Consider the following 24,394-nt stretch of genomic DNA (forward strand, 5'->3'; position numbering starts at 1 on the left):
AAATAGAAAGCAGCATTTTCTACCAGACTATAGTACTCTGTGGCCATGCCTTAGACCATCATCTAAACATTTTGTGCTGTGTACTGTTTGCAACTTAGACTTTATATGTGCACATGTTGGAAGGAATGACTGTTCATGGCACGTGGAATTAGAAAATCATGCAAAATTGGAATCATTAGTAAAGGTAAAGGCAAATATAAATATATAGTGGTGAAGGGAAAGGAAGTCAGTGATCAACACATACTTCAAAAGCAAATAACACGTGCTGAGGCGATTCTATGTGAGTTGATCATAAATATGAATTTGTCATTGAGCACAGCTGACAAGTTAATAGAAGGAATGAAAAATATGTTCCCAGATTCCAGAATTGCACAAGGTATTTAGAAACAATCAGTCTCTCTTTTACCAAAGAGTGGACAGATGACCAGCTTGATAGGATAAAGAGGGCCTGTTATATCGCCATTAAAAACTCATAGACTAAGCCTTCATTAAGACATTAATTCCAAGTGGATCAGTTTGATATTGTTGATGAACTTTGTACAATATAACATATGAAGTTCATTTCAATTCTAGTAAATGTTGACAAAGCTGATACTAGATTTTATGAAATAATACGATTGCCTTCACCTATCTAGATGAAGTTATTATTTTCTGTGAGGATGGGTGGTAACAATGTCTATCATAATGTTTTGTATCAAGTCTTTCTTAACCGTGTATAATGTAGAGAATTGGTTTTATTTATACTGTTATGGATATGTTTTAAGCTGAGAAAACAGATTTTATGGAGAAGGTAACAGAGGTAAATAACAGAATGAATTTGGATGTGTGGAGGTATTCTTTTGTGGTTTTTATCACTATAGTATAAACAGGATGTTTAAGTCTGTAGATTTTGCCTTGAAACACAGAATTGCCTGAATACCAGCATCTTTACAAACTAGGAGTTATTTACAGAATATTGTATAGTCAGTGTGTCGTGCAGTACTACAGAATGGTAATTATAGTGTATTGATAGTGACAACTATTTTTATGCTGTTTCACAGGTGATGTGTGCTGTGTTAAGATGTTAGAAACACTGAATGAAAATACTGACTGCCTTTTAAAAATACTGACAGACATTGCTTAAAATACTGACAAGAAAATGTATGGGTAAACAGGTCTGCTATGTCATAAGTGTTGTGATAGTTGAGAGAGTGAAACTATTTCAGCAGAACAGTTGACATTTGGAAAAGATAAAAGCTTTGTTTGCTGTCATTGACTTTGTTTTAGTGCTTTATCCCTGATTATTGATCTCTTCATGTTTTGATAGCATTCTTTAAGAACACTGAAAAAACTATAGTTTTACTTAAGGCAGTGTAATTAAGCTTATTTTCCTTGTACTTTCTTCAAAAAGGATGTATGCATATTATTTGATTCAAATCTCTTTTTATGCTATGATTTAGCAATGAATACTAATGAATACCAGAATAGCAATGAATACCAATGAATAGCAGTGAATAGCTTAACAAATCAGCTTCTTTGATGCGGTGAGCATTACATGGAAGCGCATGTCAATATGATTTGAGATATAGACTGTTCCTCTGTATTTTATCCAGTTTGTTTGTTATGTTTTCATGGAATGACTCACACAAAATAAGTACCCATAAACATGCATTTTTTAGCCAAAGATAATGCAGTGGGTTTGGTTGATTGAGTATTCATAGGATTTGTGGAGAATCCACTGGTGTGTTGAAAGTTAAGATATTTTGGCATTGCACGCTATAGTGGTTTCACATGATAAATTATAAGAAATTACCTGATTGAGTCTACAATAGACATGGTATGGAACTATTACATGATTGGCATACCTTTAGTTTTTAATATATGGTTATAAAGAGGCACACTCTTAGCAGATTTGTCATGTAAGATAAATCATTACACTTCTGGAAATTCTTTACATTTATATACTTTTCCACTGTTTACAATTGCTTTTTAAAGTGTTTTGCCTTTATATCTGAATCCCGTACTACTTGTTTGCTTCTTTCAGAGGGCTTGATGTAACCCCAATTACCCTGGCACTCAGTGGGGCAGCAGCATATCCTCGCGCCTGTCAGGCTTTGTCATCCATGTTATCCAGAAATGCTCTAAATCCAGCAGACATCACTATTGTAAGTAATTCCTGTACACATTTTCCATGTAATAACCATTGTAAGTAATTCCTGTACACATTTTCCATGTAATAACCATTGTATGTAATTCCTGTACACATTTTCCATGTAATAACCATTGTAAGTAATTCCTGTACACATTTTCCGTGTAATAACCATTGTAAGTAATTCCTGTACACATTTTCCATGTAATAACCTGATTAATTCCTGCATACATTTTCCATGTAATAACCTGATTAAGTAATTCCTGTACACATTTTCCATGTGATAACCTGATTAAGTAATTCCTGTACACATTTTCCATGTAATAACCTGATTAAGTAATTCCTGTACACATTTTCCATGTGATAACCAGATTAAGTAATTCCTGTACACATTTTCCATGTAATAACCAGATTAAGTAATTCCTGTACACATTTTCCATGTAATAATAATAACATGATTATTGAAATCGATAAATTATAATGGACTAAAAAGAAACCCCACATGCTTACAAAAATTAGCAGTCGGACACCAGAAAATGGTTTTCAGTTGGAGTTAGCCAGCTGTGCAAATAAAATCTAAACAACAGTAGATATTTTTACAGAATCAAAGCTGTGTGTGATTAAGATTTTTTTGAGTTATAAGCAGTTTCCAGTTTTTTGGACTGCAAAAACAGAAAGCTCTACACTGAAATCAAGTGAGCCTGTTTCGTTATCCTGATGCCTTTTGAAATAGATATATGAAACAAAGGTCACAGCCAAATTTCATCATTGTGTACTTTGGTGATATCACCGTTGTAAGCAGGGAACAGAAACTCACTTAGATTTCATTGTTTTTGTGGGAATTTTCAGGCAAGTAGAGTAGTTCACATGATAATGTATTCTTAATTAGATTTCATTGTTTTTATGGGAATTTTCAGGTGAGTAGAGTAATTCACATGATAATATATTCTTAATTAGATTTCATTGTTTTTGTGTGAATTTTCAGGTGAGAAGAGTAGTTCACATGATAATATATTCTTAATTAGATTGCATTGTTTTTGTGGGAATTTTCAGGTGAGTAGAATAATTCATATGATAATATATTATTAATTAGATTTAATTGTTTTTTGTGGGAATTTTTGGGCGAGTAGAGTAATTCACATAATAATATATTCTTACTTAGATTTCATTGTTTTTGTGGAAATTTTCAGGCGAGTAGAGTAATTCATTTGATAATATATTCTTAATTAGATTTCATTGTTTTTGTGAGAATTTTCAGGTGAATAGAGTAGTTCACATGATAATATATTCTTAATTAGATTTCATTGTTTTTGTGGAAATTTTCAGGCGAGTAGAGTAATTCATTTGATAATATATTCTTAATTAGATTTCATTGTTTTTGTGAGAATTTTCAGGTGAATAGAGTAGTTCACATGATAATATATTCTTAATTAGATTTCATTGTTTTTGTGGAAATTTTCAGGCGAGTAGAGTAATTCATTTGATAATATATTCTTAATTAGATTTCATTGTTTTTGTGGAAATTTTCAGGCGAGTAGAGTAATTCATTTAATAATATATTCTTAATTAGATTTCATTGTTTTTGTGGGAATTTTCAGGTGAGTAGAGTAGTTCACATGATAATATATTCTTAATTAGATTTCATTGTTTTTGTGGGAATTTTCAGGCAAGTAGAGTAATTCACATGATAATATATTCTTAATTACACTTTATTGCTTGAATCATCATCTTATGGTGTGGCTTTCTTGAAGTTTATTGGCTACCTTATCACGTCATTGAAGCTGTTATTTTCATTGTATGTAGACCTTGTAAATACTTCTTTTTGTAAGTTAGCCTTAATTTGACCTATAACTTTGTAATGGTTGGAGTACATACCATATAAATACATACCATAACTAGATGATGTGTTGTTACCTTAGATATATCCCCTGTTTTAAAGTCAAGGTCACATCAAAGAAAAACGTAATTTTATGATTGGTACATTTGTTCAAAGTGTAACGTTTGAGCCACAAAAACTATTTTAGTAAGACTGTAACCATTTATATATTATGACTAGATACTGTGTCACATGTTGTAGTCATCTTTGAGACTCATGGTCATAGTCACAACAAGGGAAAACATGAATCAACGATCTCTGTCTTGTACAACATTTGAATCAATTAAGATATTTTAAAATGAAAGTTTAGCCTGTTGTATATTTTGATGAGACAGTGTCTCTGTATTCAGTCATATTATTACCCTCAAGGTCAAGGTGAAAGCAAGGGAAAAAAATGTGGCAGACTGTTCCCTTATCCCGGCTGTTACTTTTAAACCTCTAAAGATATACTGATTAAACTTTACTCAGATTCATACCATATCATACATTAGTCAGGTCCCTAGCTCACAAGGTTAAGGTCATTAATATAGAAATGGTCGCAAGATGGGCATATCATGTACTGTGTGCAGTACACATGTAGGGTGAGGGGTATTTGCACAGTTTTGAATACTTTGTTATAATTTTTTGTATCATGGAATCTGTGAATAGATTTAGTGTTAATCAATAGACAAAATAACAAGCAAAAAAATGATATGCAGTTGTTCATGCAGCAAACCAGACACCTACAGATATGCATGTGATGTAATGTAGGTAAATGACAGTGATATGAAAGTGTTAGAGAAGGAAAACAATCCAGGAAATAGCGTACTCTAAAATCTGGGTACTCTTAGTTTACTCTCCAACTGATATCAAGGATTGGATAAAATTTGCAGATGCAATTCTCTGTCATACCCTACAATTCTGAGGTGGTTTGATCATTTTAAATATGTTATGAATCCGTGAAGATGACCTATGTTCTAGAAGACTGTAGTCTGTGATTGATATCAATGTATGATGACCCACATTCTAGAAGACCATAGTCTGTGATTGGTATCAATGGATGACCCATGTTTGCTTGCCAGTAGCTTCTTGTGGGTTGGTGGTTTATTCCGGGTGTTTACCGGGTTCTTCCTTCAGCATTTATAGTGGCTGCCATAGAAGATCAAAGTCTTGTCGGTATCAGTGGAAGATGACCCATGTTCTAGAAGACCATAGTCTGTAATTGGTATCAGTGGATGATGACCCACATTCTAGAAGACCAATGTCTGCGATAGATGAGTGGAAAGTGGCTGCTGTGAAAGGGTCAGTTGATGTGGATGCTTCATACTCAATGAAAGATATTTCCATTATCACAGGCAATAATTCATCAGCTGTGTTTAATATATTGAAGACTCATTTGAATCTCATTAATGTTTGAGCGAGATGAGTCCCATGTTTGATGATCAAAAACAGACTGGGCTTGAAATCACCAAACAGCTAATCACCAGATATGAAAAGAGAGATCAGAGCAAGATGGGTCCCATTCCTGACTCTGCCTGACTGCAAGAGGCACTGGACATTTTTATGTCTCCAAAGTGTTGCCAAAGTTTTGGAACACAACCTTCTGTATGTGCATCAGTTCTTGAGGTCTCCATCTGCTCTACTACATCCAATCGGTACATAAATCTGCCATCATGACAGAATCCTCGAGGGGCACATCATCCAAAGTTACATCCTCCTTAAAGCTCTGGTTTAGATGAATTCCATTATTAAAGATTCACAGAAGACTGCATATGGGTAGAAGGTCAGTTTTCCAGTTTGTGAACAATGTGCCAAAAAGTAAATACAAATTGCTTTCAGAATTGGATAATGAGACTGGGACACTATAGAAATGGAGCTCATAAGGAGCACTTTGAGGGGATGCACTGATGTACTGTTAACTAACAAAGAACTTGTTTGTACATGACACTGATATTCATAACTTTGTAAATACCCCTCTATAAAATTGTTATCTGTATTAATTTAAAAGAGATGTACGTATCTTGGAAGAAGACACTTGTATGTAATAGAGATATTTTGATTTTGTTTCAGCTATACAAGATGTATAATGATAACCAATACCCCCCTCCTCCAGTGGATCTGATTCGAGTCCCAGCCTTTCTAGGTACGTAATATACTAAAAATTATAACCAATACCCCCTCCTGCAGTGCATCTGATTCAAGTTCCAGCCTTTCTAGGTACGTAATGTACTAAAAATGATAACCAATACCCCCTCCTGCAGTGCATCTGATTCAAGTCCCAGCCTTTCTATGTAGGTAATCAGCTTAAAATGATAACCAAGGTCCAAGTTTTCCAATGGATCTGATTTGAGTTCCAGCCTTTCAGTGTAGGTAATTAACTGAAATGACAACCAATACCCACCTTCTCCAGTGGGTCTGATTGGAGTCTCAGCCTTTCTAGTAGGTAATCAATTGAAAATGAAGGAACTTGAACAGTTTTTAAAATCTCTTTTCATGTTTCAAAATACATGTTGTAACTTTAATTTGTATCTTATTGAGAGTATATATTTATAAAAGGTTTAATAGTTTTTCAGTCTGCCAGTACACAGGAGGTATCTATATATCTTTACATTCATTCATTATAGTTGTACCTATTATTCAAAGAAAGAACAGCAGTGCTGTGTGAAAGAATTTATAATGAATTAGGCATTTTACATCCTGTTTTAGAACTAAATGTATTTTTTAAAAAACTTATGGGATATTTCATGAACACTGCAAAACACAAAATTGTGATACCATAATAAGTTCTTATCATCAGTGTGCTAATCATGCCTTTTAGAATGCTTGAAATGGCTGCATGAAAAGACTAATTCTGAGTGCCTTCAGTTATATGGCTTTGTTTGAGTGGTGTTCTCTGGTCATAAAAAATAGTCATTTCAAACGTGGTGGAGCATCCAAAACTCTCATCAATAACATAGATTGTATTGCTTTTATACACCATCATAAAACAAGTATGTCAGAAACAATATACTAAAAACTTTTGACTAAAATGCTTAAAATTAAATTGGCTTGTGTAATTTTAGAGTGTTGTAAAATTTCTGCTTTGAATGCATTCCCTGTTTACAATAATGTTAGAAAAAATATGCTTGCTACCTCCAGAATCCAGCCTTCCTGAAAAAAAAATACAAAATTTTTATCTTTACTGTCTGGCTACTGCTTAGGCAAGGGAAAAAGCTCTTATCCATTTGTTGCCTTGACTACCACCAGTCATCACCAGTTTAAAGCTTTAGCTTTGTACTATCAAGAAGTGTATTTTGTACCTCCCAAAATTCCTTCAAACTCTTCAATTTTTTATGCATCTGTACACTAATTCTGGAATTCAATTGTGGCAAGGTTCTTACTACAGGTGGTAAGTATTTTTGATATTTGATCAGTATTTATGAGAACTGTTTTCACAGCATGGACTTTGTTTTTTTTACCTCATATTACATCATAGTATTTTGGTATTGTTGTTGGTTCCTATCACCACATACTGAATATATACTGATTCTTGTTTTAGTGGGTTTTTTTGTACTTTATCTTCTGGTCAGTTGCTAATATTTTCTTTTCATTTGTCATTCTTGTTATTTCACTGAAACAATGAAGATGAAATGTAGCAAGTGTAAGAAGTTTAAAGGACACTCATGAGATATTCCTCACATGTACTAACTGCTCTTTAACTTCTACTTATTAGTCAAAAAATGTCTGGTCTGCCTCACATGTACTAGATACTCTTCAAGTTATACATGTATCACTTGCAGTCACTGGTCAAAAAATGTCTGGTCTGCCTCACATGTACTAGATACTCTTCAAGTTCTACATGTATCACATGCAGTCAATGGTCAAAATATGTCTGGTCTGCCTCACATGTACTAGATACTCTTCAAGTTCTACATGTATCACTTGTAGTCACTGGTCAAAAAATGTCTGGTCTGTGCTTTTGAGGAGTGGCGCCAAAATGAGGAAAGACATAATGGTCTGCATTGTTGAGGAGTAGCATTAAAATGAGGAAAGAGGTGAATGGTCTGTGTTATTGAGGAGTAGCATTAAAATGAGGAAAGAGGTGAATGGTCTGTGTTATTGAGGAGTAGCATTAAAATGAGAAAAGAGGTGAATGGTCTGTGTTATTGAGGAGCAGCATTAAAATGAGGAAAGACGTGAATGATCTGTGTTGTTGAGGAGTAGCATTAAAATGAGGAAAAACGTGAATGGTCTGTGTTATTGAGGAGCAGCATTAAAATGAGGAAAGACATGAATGGTCTGAGTTATTGAGAAGTAGCATTAAAATGAGGAAAGACGTGAATGATCTGCGTTGTTGAGGAGCAGCATTAAAATGAGGAAAGACGTGAATGGTCTGCGTTGTTGAGGAGTAGCATTAAAATGAGGAAAGACGTGAATGATCTGTGTTATTGAGGAGTAGCATTAAAATGAGGAAAGATGTGAATGGTCTGTGTTATTGAGGAGCAGCATTAAAATGAGGAAAGATGTGAATGATCTGCGTTTTTGAGGAGTAGCATTAAAATGAGGAAAGACGTGAATCGTCTGTGTTATTGAGGAGCAGCATTAAAATGAGGAAAGACGTGAATGGTCTGCGTTGTTGAGGAGTAGAATTAAAATGAGGAAAGATGTGAATTTTCATGCGTTGTTGAGGAGTAGCATTAAAATCTGGAAAGACATTAATTTTCATCCAGATAAATATGACATTGACTCTTTGCCATGTATTGATAGTCAGCATATGGGGGATATCATGGTGGTCTCCCTCCTAGCCCCTCCCCAAAGTCAGACATACAATGCCAAGAGCAACTATCACTTCTGCAAAATCAGAGGAACAAGGGGCAGTGCAGGTGCTGGCCTCAAATTTGTTATCAGACTCTGCTAGAGTTACAGATGTATCAGTTGATACAAGATGCAGTTTAGGCCCTTACATTTTTCACTATCCAGTGATAATTTGAACCTTATCTGGGAGTGCCCTACCATTTGAATGTCACCTGAGTGGATGTAACTCTCCATGCTTGGCCTTAATTGAGGATACATAGGGTTTTTTTTATTGATTTTTTTTAATTGATTTTGATGATCCACGTCAGTATCCCTATTTACTGTACGTAGCTGTTCCAGCTGCTGTACAAGCAGTACCAATGACCATACCATCTGTACCATGATTGTAGATCTATCACTTCAGGGAGCCATATCAAATACCAGCTGGTAGTGCCATTGTATACAGAACTATATCGGAATAAGACTGACTGCTCCATCTATTTTCAGCATGTTCTGTATGTGCATTTCCAATTCTGACCATGCAACAGACTATAAAGCTGATTTCCTGGTTGAATCCATGTATGCCAGGTCATACAGCAAACAAGCCAATCATCCAGCCAGCAGTTGAGTCAACCAACCATCACTGGCCATCCATACTGGCAAAATTTGCCCTGCCTTTTCAACTGGTGAGTCATTTATAAATGGCTTATCCCATGGGATACCCTTCTTTTAGGGACATTGATTATGTCTTGTCATTGCCACCAGGGATGTTTCATATGAACATGGATGTATGTCATGCTGAGGACAATGACTATGTCCAGTGAGTGTGAGAATACCTCTTACTCAGATTTGAAAATGGAATGGACTGAGTTTGCTTTTAAGATGACTGCAGAAAAAATTGACAGAATGCTGCCTGTCTCTGGTCAGGAGAGCTCTGAAAACAAAGGAATTCCAACCTTTGATTGTAGAGAGAATCTCACAAGGCTGAAGGCCTTCCACTTTGATGGTATATAAAAGTAAGTGGCAATTATTCAGGGACAGGTGCAAAGTCAACAACATCATCCCATTAAGTGCCTCAGTCCCACAGTTATATGATTTCTTTCTCTGGTATTCTGATGAGAATAATAATTAGCCCAATTTATAATCAAAGATTACAGCTGTGTGATTTCTGATACTTTGAGGCATCGTTGTAGAGGGCATATTGGTCATGATAAAACTCAGTCAGACCTACATGCCAATTTTAACTTTGCTGAATTCAGATCAGTTTGAATCTTTCGTTGGAACTTTGCTGAAGCTCCTGTCATACAAAACGTGTTTTGTGAAAGCCTTAGCTACAGCTTGCAGGGTGAGTTACATCAATGGACCCAAGCTATCTTCAGTTCTGGTCAGGTGGTTCTGTGCCTTAATTATGTAGCCAGGCTTTATGGCCAAGAATAGGCTGCCATCGGAGGGCAATCAAAGGGTCATCATATACTACCTCTTGTCAATAGATAACTTGACCATGCAAGATGATTTTTACACACTCAGGAATTATTTGAAGTGCACTGAGAACATATGTGGCAACAAGAAAATGTCTCTTTCTTCTGGTGAAGACTCTAAAAGAGGACATTACCCCTCAAGCCCTTTCAGCATGGCTGAAGTTGGTTATTTATTCATCATACTCAGCAGTCTCAAAGTAATTTCAGCTCTGGAAATTAGAGCAATTTCTTTAAATACAATATTTTAGTCCGAGACCTAATAGCACCTATTGGTTGGCATGTGCAGTCAACCTTCTTGAGTTTATATATCGGGGATTTAGCTTTGCAGAAACAAAGATATCTAGTGGGACCAGTAACTGCATTCAAGATGAGTAAGAAGAATTCAATAATGTACTGCATAACTGCGTTCAGTTTATTGGCAAGAGGAACTCAGTAATTCTCCTCATAGCCAGGTATAGTTATCACTAAAAAGAATTTAGCAATACTCCTCATAGCCAAGTATAGTTAGGGGTCAAAATCTGGCAGCCAGAAATTCAACGTCAGTGGACTATTTGTTGTATTAATCATGTTAATATTATTAATCCTTGATCGTTTCTGCGTGGATTAAATACAGGCCAAAATCTGGCAAAGCTTGACCCCTCCTCCCCCCCCCCCCCGTACACATGCATACTTTCTTACACACACCCCACCTGCGTATGTACAGTTGGCACTCCCACCCCACCCACCCCGAATTCTATTGAATGGCCTGTATTTAATCCATGCAGAAACAATCAATGATTAATAATATTAACGTGATTAATACAACAGATAGTCCACCGACGTTGAATTTCTGGCTGCTTCAAAGAAATAAGCTGCGTAACTTTTAAAGGTTTGTCTAGTGTCCGCTAAAATTCAAAAGCTGACCGAACCCAGTCAAATAGGTTACGTATTAGACAAATTATTATCGAGGTTTCACCCCCCACCCCCATTTCCTATACCTACGTACATTATCAGTAGACCCCCCCATACGCAAACAAATGCATTTGGGTTAACCCCCTCCATGCATATGTACTAAATGGACATCATCTTATCAGGATAAAGAGTTCAGTAATTCTTCTCTTTGCAGAGTATAACTGTCTTCGGCCACATGACCTTTGGTTGCTTTCAAGTTAGGAGAGTGGGCTATCTTTCATATTGTGAACCCAAACATTCTTCCCTCAAAAGGTGGTAGAAGTAGTATGCATAGCATTCCTTGCTTTTGTTTTCTATTCTTCTAATGTTGATGTGATCAGGTAAAGTATTAAAAGGAGAAAGCAGATTTTGAAGTAAATTTACTTATCCAATCACATTATGATGAAACCCTTCCATGTTCCCAACAAAGGCTAGCAGCCTACACAACTTAAAACTGGACACACCGTGCAGCAATTAAGGGGAGGTAAGGGGTAAGATTTCTTCCCCTGTTTTTTTTCAGGAAGGCTTTATTTGGCAGGTAGCACACTTATTTTGTAATCAGGTAAGTATTATTGGAGAACCTAAAATGTGCCAATATACTGCTTATCCAGAGCTCTAGGTTTTGATTGTAAAATTTTATACATTTTAGAGATATATTTTCTTTTTGTGCTTGAAGGGATGTTATTTTTTTATGGCTTAGTTATGCTTAGTTCCAGTAGAAAGTTCTGCATAGAATTTTGACTTGTCATTTGCTGTCAGGTTCGCAATATAAAGTTCATTTAGTGTCAAGGAATTTTATTTAGTGAGATTTTGATTAATATTAAACATGGTTCTGTATTTTTTAAAAATACAAATCTGAATTAGTTGACTCACTGCTTGGCAGTAAATTTGGTCACAAGGTTCATCTTGTAATGAGTGAAGATGCTATCAGTCAGACAGTATTTTAGACTATCTGATAATGTTACTACATCTCTGTGGCACATCATGCTTGAATTTATCCAGTACATCTAAATTCATCTTTCTCTTTTCAGACCTGTTAATTGATGCATTGTTCAAACCACATAGTCATCTCAATCCTGAACACAAGCCAAAATATATATTTTTGCTGTCATATGCAGCATCTGTGACCGAAATGTATAAAAAGGTATTTTTATTATTGCAATTTGCATTAAAATTTTTCTTCAACTCTTCAAGACCCTTCTTACAGAGGACTAAATGGCTATTCAGAAGTCTTCTTGTTCATGGTGTATTTTTTGGGGTATTTTATATTCATTTGTTTTAACAATTTAGGGTTGTAAAACAAACTTGGGACCCAGGAAAGGCACTATCAGATTTGGAATAGTCCTTCAGTATCATTTCTATGTGAATTGTTTGAGTAATCAGATGACCCTGGCATATATTTTTAAAAAACACTGCCTTCCCAGGTACCAAATATGTTTAAAAGGAGCTGTCATCATATACTTTACCTGTTTTTTTAAGAGATTCAGGCCACAAGAAACATGTTTAGCTCAGCTGATCATATAGCAGATGATCTTAAGGTTGGTCTGTTGTATGTAATCAGCTTGGAGGATTACCATGAAACTTGATACAAGTATTCAGTTGGTCCTAAATGAAAATGATTGTGGTCAGACATCCAATATAGCCAACACATCAGCCATCTTAAAACTTTTGGTATTGCTACTCTGTCTGAATGGGGGCCCCGAGTGGCCAAGTGGTCTAAAGTGCTCACCGTTACGGATCACTGCCGTCTCACCTCTGTCTGCATGAGTTCGAGTCTCAGCCTCGGCTAACGTTGGTACGTGAGAAAGCCTGCCAGTAGCTTCTCGTGGGTCGGTGGTTCTTCCCGGGGTTTTCCAGGGTTCTTCCTCCACCAATTATACTGGCCGCCATGTATAGCCTATCTTGTGCTGAAAAATGGCGTTAAACCCTACAACAACAACAACAACAACCGTCTGAATGGCTAGTCATATTGACATGGGGTTTTTGCCAGAAGACTTCTTATGAAGTCTGGTTGGTCCTTAATAACAATGGGACTGCTCAGACAGCCAGTCTGGCCACCATTTGAAAATCATGTTAATAGGCTACTACTCTACCTGAATTGGACATCATTTCACTAAAAGATTTCATATGATCTCTAGTTGACCTTTATGAAAATGGTACTGATCCGACATCCAGTATGGCCACTACAGCAACCATCTTGCAAATCTTTTAATTACTACTCCTTTTGAATGAAAAGTCATGTCAGTATGGGTTTTTACTGGAAGACTGTCTAGTTGGTCATAAATAAAAATTGTATACTGATCTGATATCCAGTATGTCCACCACAGTGGATATCTTGAAAAACTTTTTGCTACTCCTCCTAGATTGAAAGTCATATCAGTACTAGGTTTTTGCCAGTTGACTTCTCATAATGTCTAGTTGGTACTAAATGAAAATGGTGCCAGACTAACAGTTCAGTATAGCATGGTCACCATGGCAGCCATCTTGAAAATCTTGTTATTTATACTCCTCCTAAATGGAAATTCATATCAACATGGGTTTATAAAAATACAAAAATATTATGATGCATAGTTGGTCCTAAATGAAAATGGTGCCCATCTGATTTCAAATGTGACTTCCACAATGAACATATTGAAAATGGTGCTGACCTTACATCCAGTATGGATGCCACAGTGACTAATTTGAATGTCTTATTTGACAAATATTAAAGATGGTTTCAGCACTAAGCAGTTAAAAAGAAGAAATGGTCTTATCTTTAATTCCAGGAAAATCTTTTTGGACAGTAGAGCAACTGTCCCTTCCAGGGACTACTTGGTTTTAGTATTTGTTTTCTGTTACTATTATTAAAGAGTCCACAGATTAAGAATACATATGAAAGGCTTGTCTCATTTAAATGCATAGAGAGATAATTATTTTCAGTTTTATTTAAAGAAATGAAATAAGATCTGCCTTTCATTAAAACATTTGGCATCATTTCCAGAAAAAGTATGGGAACTTTCTATTCACATGTTTTACCTGTTTTGAAAATAAGCTATAACTGCTTCAAGATTTAGGCTTGGGAAAAATGCCACTATCATGAACTGTTTTGAAAAATAACTTTTATTGTTTCGAACATTTCTTTTAAGAAAGTTTCATTGTCATGTTGAATTCTTATGCCCAAATTTTGGTTTTATATAGGGAGTGAGGAAAAGTATCAACAAGGATGAGCTTAAACCAACACAACAGGCCATGGAAAAGGTGCAGGTATTGTGTGCAGAAAACAAAAACTCATCAGAACTCATTGGCCATGTGTCCACTCTCTTCCAATGTGTTAAGTAAGTGAAACCAGTACACAGTTCCTCTTCCTCTCTAATTTTGCTCCCATGTTTGTGTGTTCTTCATTTACTCCCATGTTTGTGTGTTCTTCATTTACTCCCATGTTTGTGGAGAAGTTTGTTCTTCATAATCTGAATCAAACAAAGAGCTTTTCAGAAGGATATGTTTTCTATAATCAAAGTCCTACAAAGAAAACAGATGTCAACAATGATGACCTGAAACCAACACTACAGGCCATGGAAAAGATGCAGGTATTTGTGTGCAGAAAACAAAAGCTCACCAGAACTCATTGGCCTTGTGTTCACTCTCTTCCTTCCTTTATGTTGAATGAGAGAAACTTGTGCTCTGTTCCATGCCCCCAACCAATATCTAATTTTACTTCCATGTTGGAGAAGTGTTTTTCTTTATCAAAATCTCACAAAGAACTTTTTAGAAAGATATATTTTTATAATCAAAGTCCTACAAAGAAAATGTTTGAGAAAGATATATTCACTGTATGTACCTCTATTTCAGATTTCCTGTGATAGCTATAGGTGTGTTGAAGTGGGTGGATGATACAGTTTCTGATGCCAGTTACTTCAAACTAAATACAGACCACACACCTCATCATCTGGTGCTTCTTGATGAGGTAAAATCTGTCTCTCTCTCTGTCTCTCTGTCTCTCTCTCTCTCTCTGTTTTGTGTACACACTGCATTAGTTATTTGAGTGCACAATATACAAGAATAGATAATGACTCAAGAATTTTATATACAGTGTAATCTCATTAATCCATATTCCAGTCCAGAAAGAGAAATTTAGGGATAAAAAAGGGTGAACAAAAGTTAACAGAAACCAAACTGCTTGTGATAAAACAGATATATAAATGTGAAATGTATTTTTAAACTAATCTGCATGTACCAAAGTTTTAGCAATATGGTAAGGAATAATTTCTCAATTTCATTATTGCACTTTATGACTTTTTCAGTGTCCAGAATGTGCCAAATTGGTGAACTCATTATATCACAGTAAATATCCATACCTATGACTTTGTTTAGTCCATTCTGGTCACACTACAAGATGATACTTAGTTGAATACATGTGACATACCCAATATTTCAAACGAGTAGATTTACAAACTCTGAACAGTAGACTGTCTTCTAAACCAGTAGATTTTTTATTGGCAAAAATTTCATGTGTTTTAAGGGGATTGGAAACAAAACAATTGCAATTTTTGCTGTAATATTTATTCTTTTCATGCTATAAAAAAATACCAAGATTTTGAACATTCATTTTTAAAGTTGCTGACTACTCAACCTTTTTAAAGTTGCTGACCGCTCTACATTTTTAAAGTTGCTGAATGCTCTCACTACTCATCCAAGCTATGTTCACCCAGAGGAGGATATAAGATGTATTCCTGAGCCTAATCCTCAGGGACTTCATTCATTTCATGGCTCATATCCAAAATTCTGTTTGCCAAAATTATCTTGGAATATATTTTTTAACAAAGTATTTTATTTAGGGTGTGAATTTTATTTAATTTCAACAATTAATATTTTAAGAAATACAAAAGATGCACACCTTTGAAATACACAGAGCAAAATCAAGAATACTGAAACTTCCCTGCACACACTTAAGCTCTGATATCCAAACGTTGTTGAACTTCAAGTTTTTCCTAGCTGGTGGTTTCTTAGCAGAGAGAGAAAGCATTTTTTAGCATTTTGACATGAACTGAACATAAAGTGTAAGAACGGTCCTTAAATATTCCTCTTAAACACATGTAGAATAGTAAAATAACACTTAACCAAAACTTAAAACAAAATGCTTATTCTATCATGTCTGCTGAAATCAGTAGTTATGGTCAGTCTCTCCATCCATTTTATCCTCCCTCCACCAAAGGTTTTCATCATTGGCACAGAAAACATCATGGATCACCTTTGTTCCCATTATTACTTATAACACCTCAGAAAACATCGCACAATTGGCCTCAAACTACCTAATTTACAAGAATAAGGTAATTAACAAATTGCTGTGTACAAAAGTTAGCAAGTCTTTAACAATTCTAATCCTACTCTGCCACACATCATTGCACTTGTTGAACATTTCTGGTTCCCAGTAGACCGGTGTATTGTGGATTTCTTCAAAATTGATATGTGTGGCAGTCACTGTGATCTACAAAAACGATATGTGTGGCTTGCACTGTGATCTACAAAAACAATATGTGTGGCAGTCACTGTGATCTACAAAAACGATATGTGTGGCAGTCACTGTGATCTACAAAAACAATATGTGTGGCAGTCACTGTCATCTACAAAAACAATGTGTGTGGCAGATGGCTTTTAAAATTGTATTTTTGGCCCTGGTAGAATCAAATGCGTGATAGTATCACTCGAAGTGTTATTAATAGCTAGAAAGTTGGATTTTATTGGATGTACTCTGATTATATATGAAAAAGTATGTCTTTGCAGCATTTTGAATTTTTTAATAAGTCATATATAGTGATCTTGCTGTGTTGAAAATCAGTCAGTTCTTGGAAAAGATTGCACAGATTTGACGGCTCTTATGAACTTGTTCTACTTGTATCTTCATCATTTGAACTCATCTTCCTTATTTCACTGTATAGCTTAACATCACTCTCTCATTTCTAGCTCACCTCAGTGGTGAAATGAAAAGTAAAGAGGTATTTTAAGCACCTTCACCTTGGGAGGGGGGTGGCTAAGGGAGCAAATTTTGTATAGTAAAAACTGTCTTGAAAATCTACTACTGAAAACCACTCGTCTTGAGAGATTAGACACTCATTGCATTAAATAATTTGTTACATTGAGAAATTACCTCCAATCAGAAACCACCTGTCTTGAGTGACTATGTTACATCGGCAGAAGGGGTGGTTTTCCAAAACAGCTTCTGCTGTATATACTTGTACATTAGTTGTACAATACATACATATTTAGTTGGGTTTGGTATTTTACAGCACAGCAACACAGATAGGTCATTGAGTGCTGAGGCAACTGGATTAAAGTGCTTTTGTTGTCAAATTCAGTTGAAACAATGGTAGGATTTAAATTCCCACTGATTTGATGCATGCTTACCACTCGGTCACCATCACTTCTCAGTATTACATGTACAAAGGTTGTAAAGTCTTGCATAGTTTTTGCATTGATCTGATGTGTTTTGCACAGTATACACAGTGAATGCCTGGAATCATGAAACTTGATGAAGGGACACATCTTTATGAGTAATAACACCCTTTTGACAAAAGTAGGCCACTGAGATCCATATTTCACACAGCACTGACTTTGGTCAAATTTTGTGTTAAGTTTGTTTCTCAAACTCTGTTCATGCTATAAATAATAAGACTGGATGATTTTATGCTTAGCTGTTATTACCACACCCATACAACAAAAGAAGGTTACTGTGACCTACATTTCACAGTTTACTGGCTTGGATCAAGCATAGTTCAGGCTAGAATCATAAAACTAGATGATTTTATTTTTCTAGTGTGTACCACACCCTTAGAGCACAAGAAGATCATGGTGATTACATTTAACATTTTTCTGGCTTTGGTTTAGGTTTTGCATTTGGCTTATGACTACACAGGTTTGTTACATCTTGTATGTGTGCTGGTGGTATACATGAGTTTGTTAAATCTTGTATGCGTACTGGTGGTATACATGGATTCATAAAACTTGTGGTATCATGATGAGTAATACACCCTCGTCATCAAAGTTAGTTACTATTACTCATATCTCATGCTTCACTTGGGTTTAATTTTGATTGTTCTATACATCTCAGTTTGTACCACATTTGTACCAAACAGTCACTGTGGCCTACATTTCACATTTACTGGCTTATGTTAAATCTTTTGTATTTAACTCCTGAGAAAAGAGGTCTTTGGATGCTGCATACATGCCATTGTATCTAGAATCATGAAACTTGGCATGGGGATGCATCTTGATGTGCACAACCACCTCATTTCAGTTCTAGGTCATTATGGGTCATATTTGTTTGCTTCAGTGACTTCAATTTTGAATATTAATTTCTTGCTTGTTTTACAAATTTGATGTGGATATGCCTGTCTGTAAGAACCACACCCTTCAACAAAAGAGCTTCTGGTGACCTATATTTCATCTTTTACTGGCTTTGGTTAATTTTCTGCATTCTGCTGATGATCATTCGTTTTCAGTATGTATGATGTCATTCTCGAATCATGAAACTTTGTGATAAATACTACACTCTTAAAGCAAAAGAGATATATGTGACCTATATATTTCATGGTTTGGTGACTTTGTTGAAATTTTGTGACTAATGTTCATTTATTTGGTGCTGTTTATGTTCCAGTCATGAAACTTTATTATTGGATTTATCTCTGTTAGTATTATACCATTAAAACCAAAGAGGGTCACTGTGATCTACAAAAACATCTTTACATAAAATGGTGCCAAGGTTTTATTGTCAAGATCACTTTAGTCAATGCTTATTTTTCTGCATCATTTTTACAAAAGCTGCTAGAGATTAATATTAAAGTTCTTCATAGAGATGATTCCATTATTATTATTATTAGTCATGGAGATGATGCCGTTATTATTATTATTATTATTCATAGAGATGATTCCATTATTATTATTATTCATATTCTTAGAGATGATTCATTATTATTATTATTCACAGAGATGATTCCATTATTAATATTAGTCATAGAGATGATTCCATTATTATTATTAGTCATAGAGATGATTTCGTTATTATTATTATTATTCATAGAGATGATTCCATTATTATTATTATTCATATAGATGATTCCATTATTATTATTATTCATATAGATGATTCCATTATTATTATTATTATTCATAGAGATGATTCCATTATTATTATTATTCATAGAGATGATTCCATTATTATTATTATTCATAGAGATGATTCCATTATTATTATTATTCATAGAGATGATTCCATTATTATTATTATTCATATAGATGATTCCATTATTAGTATTATTCATAGAGATGATTCCATTATTATTATTATTCATATAGATGATTCCATTATTAGTATTATTCATATAGTTGATTCCATTATTATTATTATTGTTCATAGAGATGATTCCATTATTAGTATTATTCATATAGATGATTCCATTATTAGTATTATTCATATAGATGATTCCATTATTAGTATTATTCATATAGATGATTCCATTATTAGTATTATTCATAGAGATGATTCCATTATTTTTATTATTCATAGAGATGATTCCATTATTATTATTATTATTCATAGAGATGATTTCATTATTAGTATTATTCATAGAGATGATTCCATTATTAGTATTATTCATATAGATGATTCCATTATTAGTGTTATTCATATAGATGATTCCATTATTGTTATTATTCATAGAGATGATTCCATTATTAGTATTATTCATATAGATGATTCCATTATTATTATTATTCATATAGATGATTCCATTATTAGTATTATTCATAGAGATGATTCCATTATTAGTATTATTCATATAGATGATTCCATTATTAGTATTATTCATAGAGATGATTCCATTATTAGTATTATTCATATAGATGATTCCATTATTATTATTATTCATAGAGATGATTCCATTATTAGTATTATTCATATAGATGATTCCATTATTATTATTATTATTCATAGAGATGATTCCATTATTATTATTAGTCATAGAGATGATTCTATTCTGATTTTAACAAAATGAACTTTATAGTGAATTGGTACACCAATGTATCAACAATAGACTAGTTGCAATATAGTGCTGTCACAAATATATCCTTCATGGCAAATTTCTTAGCTCAGTCTATTGATTTGAATGTTTGTAAAACTGACCAATGGATTTGAGCACAGTTTTGGTAAACATTTTCATATGATGAATTTTGCAAAACTAAAATCACTTGAGGTGATTGTTACATATGTAGTAATGAATTAATAAAAGCTGTCTGCTTATTGATATACATAATTATATCACTTTCACTTCTGAGAGACAACATTACACTATTATACAACATTACACTGTTATACAACATTACACTGTTATACAACATTACACTGTTATACAACATTACACTGTTATACAACATTACACTATTATACAACATTACACTGTTATACAACATTACACTGTTATACAACATTACACTGTTATACAACATTACACTATTATACAACATTACACTGTTATACAACATTACACTATTATACAACATTACACTGTTATACAACATTACACTATTATACAACATTACACTGTTATACAACATTACACTGTTATACAACATTACACTGTTATACAACATTACACTGTTATACAACATTACACTATTATACAACATTATACTATTATACAAAATTACACTATTATACAACATTACACTGTTATAACACTTTATTTTACTAAAGGAACTCAAGTGCGTTTCATAAAAATTCAGTGATATGACTGAAAAATTGTTAAAGCTACATTAAAAATCCAAATTACACACACACACACACACACACACAAATTCAGTATTCTGAAAAAATTAAATACAGAAATTTATTATCTGGGATGGAAAGTGTCCATATTGACATTTTCCTTATACATGCCATTGTACCAAAAGAAACACTAGACAACATTATGAGAGTTGTTATGCATACCTTAATAATTGTAGAATATGTTTGATAGAAACACTAGACAACATTATGAGAGTTGTTATGCATACCTTAATAATTGTAGAATATGCTTGATAGAAACACTAGACAACATTATGAGAGTTGTTATGCATACCTTAATAATTGTAGAATATGCTTGATAGAAACACTAGACAACATTATGAGAGTTGTTATGCATACCTTAATAATTGTAGAATATGCTTGATAGAAACACTAGACAACATTATGAGAGATGTTATGCATACCTTAATAATGCTTCATAGAAACACTAGACAACATCATGAGAGTTGTTATGCATACCTTAATAATTGTAGAATATGCTTGATAGAAACACTCGACAACATCATGAGAGATGTTATGCATACCTTAATAATGCTTCATAGAAACACTAGACAACATCATGAGAGTTGTTATGCATACCTTAATAATTGTAGAATATGCTTGATAGAAACACTCGACAACATCATGAGAGTTGTTATGCATACCTTAATAATGCTTCATAGAAACACTAGACAACATCATGAGAGTTGTTATGCATGCCTTAATAATTGTAGAATATGCTTCATAGTAAGTTGTCTAAACTGTTGATTGCATCTCACTGGTAGAGAGAGCATTGTTAAAAAAGAGAACATTCATTTTGTTGTAAATTAACAAAGATAATATGTCTTCAAATATGTTACCCGATCATGATACAGGGATTGATGGCATATCCTGTAAAACTTCAGTTACTGCTTAACTCATGCTGACTAGCAAACTCACTACAGACATAGACATCCTGCAATCCACATACAAGTATTCTGGAACTTTTAAAGCATGTTTGAGGAGTGTTCTCTTAAAAGTGAAGTATACTCCATCACAATTTTCAAATCTTTCTTGCTTTATTTTGATGGCTAAGTACTGCCTATCTTTTGAATTATAAGTTCATTGTCCTGACACAATTAGGCATCCTTGACACACTTGCATGGGTCACTTGTGTATCCCCTCACATTGATGTATCTTTAATTTATATACAGATATAGAGTGTTCTATAGAATACTAAATTATATTGCTGTATAGTTTCCACCAGAGCTTGGTACATAGCATCCTGACTTTCCATTGGATTTGCAGGAGGGAAGAAAAAACATTTTCCCTTAAAGAAGCTGCACCCCAGTATATGGAGTCTATTCTCCAGCTGAGTTATTATCTTGACTCTGCCACATATGCCTTAGGGGGACCTGAGATGACCTCCCTGGGGTACCTATCTACCCTCCTTCTCTCACATATTCTCCCAGTATGATTGGGTAATATTGTAGGAAAAGAAATTTGTTCTAATAAAATATGTTTCTTCAATAATACTTACCTGATCATGATACACATACACCCTTCCAGTCTCCACCCAGTTACATCTATATAGAGAGTGTGCACTTTGTTCCAATTTATAACTGAAGTATTCATGGGATTTGGTGCTAATGCCTCTATAAAGGGAGATCACTCTGTTTAACTGCCACCAGTGTGGGCAGGTAACTTTTAGCTTCTTAGCCTGGGAGGCCTTGATATTTGAGGTAGTAGTAGTAATTCTCCAAAGGTATTATGATCAGGTAAATATTATCAAAGAAACATTTTCGTAAAAAAAAAAATTGGAATTTTATGGTCATTATCACTGAAGTGAAGTGGATTTATTTACCTATAAAGTTAGGATGCCTTAGAAGTAAGTCAGTTTCAAATAAGTCTAGCAGCAGCTTTTATTAAATATTTAGGTTATATACTTTTGTCTGTTATTTAGGTTATATACTTTTGTCTGTTATTTAGGTTATATACTTTTGGCTGTTATTTAGGTTATATACTTTTGTCTGTTATTTAGGTTATATACTTTTGTCTGTTTCAGATAACAACAAATCACTTACTTCTACACCAGAAAGCTCTGGACTTGTTGACTCGTCTTTTTGAGTCCACCTTTGAAGATCTGGATGTTTTAGTCAGGGTAAGTAATACAAACTATTGAATTTAAAAAATGACATGTTTTAAATTTGACTGGGAGGAAATTATTTTTCATTGTGATTAATGTGATAATAATTGCAATGCATAATTCTGATTCTATGCTGACAATATAAATATTTTTCCTGCATAGATTTTTTTAATCTCCAAAACCTATGAGCTTTGTGTGATTTCATGTGCAATTTGCTAGGGTTTATGTTTGGCACCCACCCCCCCAATTTAGATATTTTTGAGAAGTTAAGGATGACTCCACCATTAAAATTCTCAGAATTCTCCTCCATTAGGATTTCTTCTTTCTGATGCAGTAATGCATTGTTATGTTGCAGTGTTGTCCATTTGTTACCAATTTTGTTTGTGCAAAATAACTAGAGCTTTAACTAACTACAGTTACCACACTTTGTTTTCTTAATCAAAAGTCAAAGGTCAAGGTCACTGACTGACAGATTGTTGTTGTTTTTTTGAGTTGAATGACATTTCTCAGTGCAAGATAGGTTATATATGGTGGCCAGCATAATTGGTGGAGGAAGAACCCAGGAAAAGCCCAGTAAGAACCACCAACAAACGAGAAGTTACTGGCAGCTTTCTCACATAACCGACAGTTGCCAAGCCCAAGACTCAAGCCCTCTGACTCAAAGAGGACAAAGTGTTTGCACAATAACATTAGTTCTGCGTTTCAGACTTGTACCAAAGTTTGTACATGGCTTATTCTTGAGGTAAGGAAGAAATCTATTGATTTTGGTGATAAATGGCAAAAATTTATGACCAAAATAGTTTTTGCACAAAATCTTAATTTCTCAGTTATGCACCATCAGCAAAGTTTGTGGATCACTTACACACAGGATAAGAAAAAAGTCTTTTAGTTTTGATGGTCAGATTGATGAGAGGTGAACATCATTATAACTGAAAGAATAAAGATTGGATTTTGCAGAATATCTTTTGTTCCCTGATCAAACTTTAAGGATGGCATGCATTTAGGGTAAAAAGAAACTTGTGGATTATGTGGTCTAAATCTTAGAGGTTACAGTCCAATCAGAACATAATGGTTCAAAAGGTCCAGGGCATTGAGACCAGTTCGTCGGTAATCTTCATAGTCACCCATACCATACCATTCAGTGTAATTTGTTTACAAACAAAATAATAAGTACTTTCTGAGCCCAATAACTTTTCTAAGTATATATGAATGAACTGAAGAGGGGATTCAATAAGGATTAAAAGGACATGTCAGTTTAATTGTATTTTAAAACTTTTATTTCATGATTCTGAAAGAAAATTGTGCTCATTTT

At 34.2% G+C, this 24,394-nt stretch overlaps 1 protein-coding gene across 2 annotated transcripts in view; it reads left to right on the forward strand.

The window, feature by feature from the left end:
* The window catches only part of LOC149787433 (negative elongation factor D-like), a 69,329-nt gene that overhangs the window by 33,665 nt on the left and 11,270 nt on the right, over nt 1–24,394 (forward strand). For both annotated transcript variants that reach the window (XM_089978048.1, XM_089978049.1), the window contains exons 8-13: nt 2,024–2,144; nt 6,054–6,126; nt 12,196–12,308; nt 14,342–14,478; nt 14,993–15,107; nt 23,002–23,097. In XM_089978048.1, coding sequence (XP_089834174.1) covers nt 2,024–2,144; nt 6,054–6,126; nt 12,196–12,308; nt 14,342–14,478; nt 14,993–15,107; nt 23,002–23,097 — 655 coding nt within the window. The remainder of the gene's footprint in view (nt 1–2,023; nt 2,145–6,053; nt 6,127–12,195; nt 12,309–14,341; nt 14,479–14,992; nt 15,108–23,001; nt 23,098–24,394) is intronic.

The sequence above is a fragment of the Sinohyriopsis cumingii genome, chromosome 12, assembly GCF_028554795.1.
Source record: "Sinohyriopsis cumingii isolate HCF-2022 chromosome 12, ASM2855479v2, whole genome shotgun sequence".
NCBI classification, from domain to species: Eukaryota; Metazoa; Mollusca; class Bivalvia; order Unionida; family Unionidae; genus Sinohyriopsis; species Sinohyriopsis cumingii.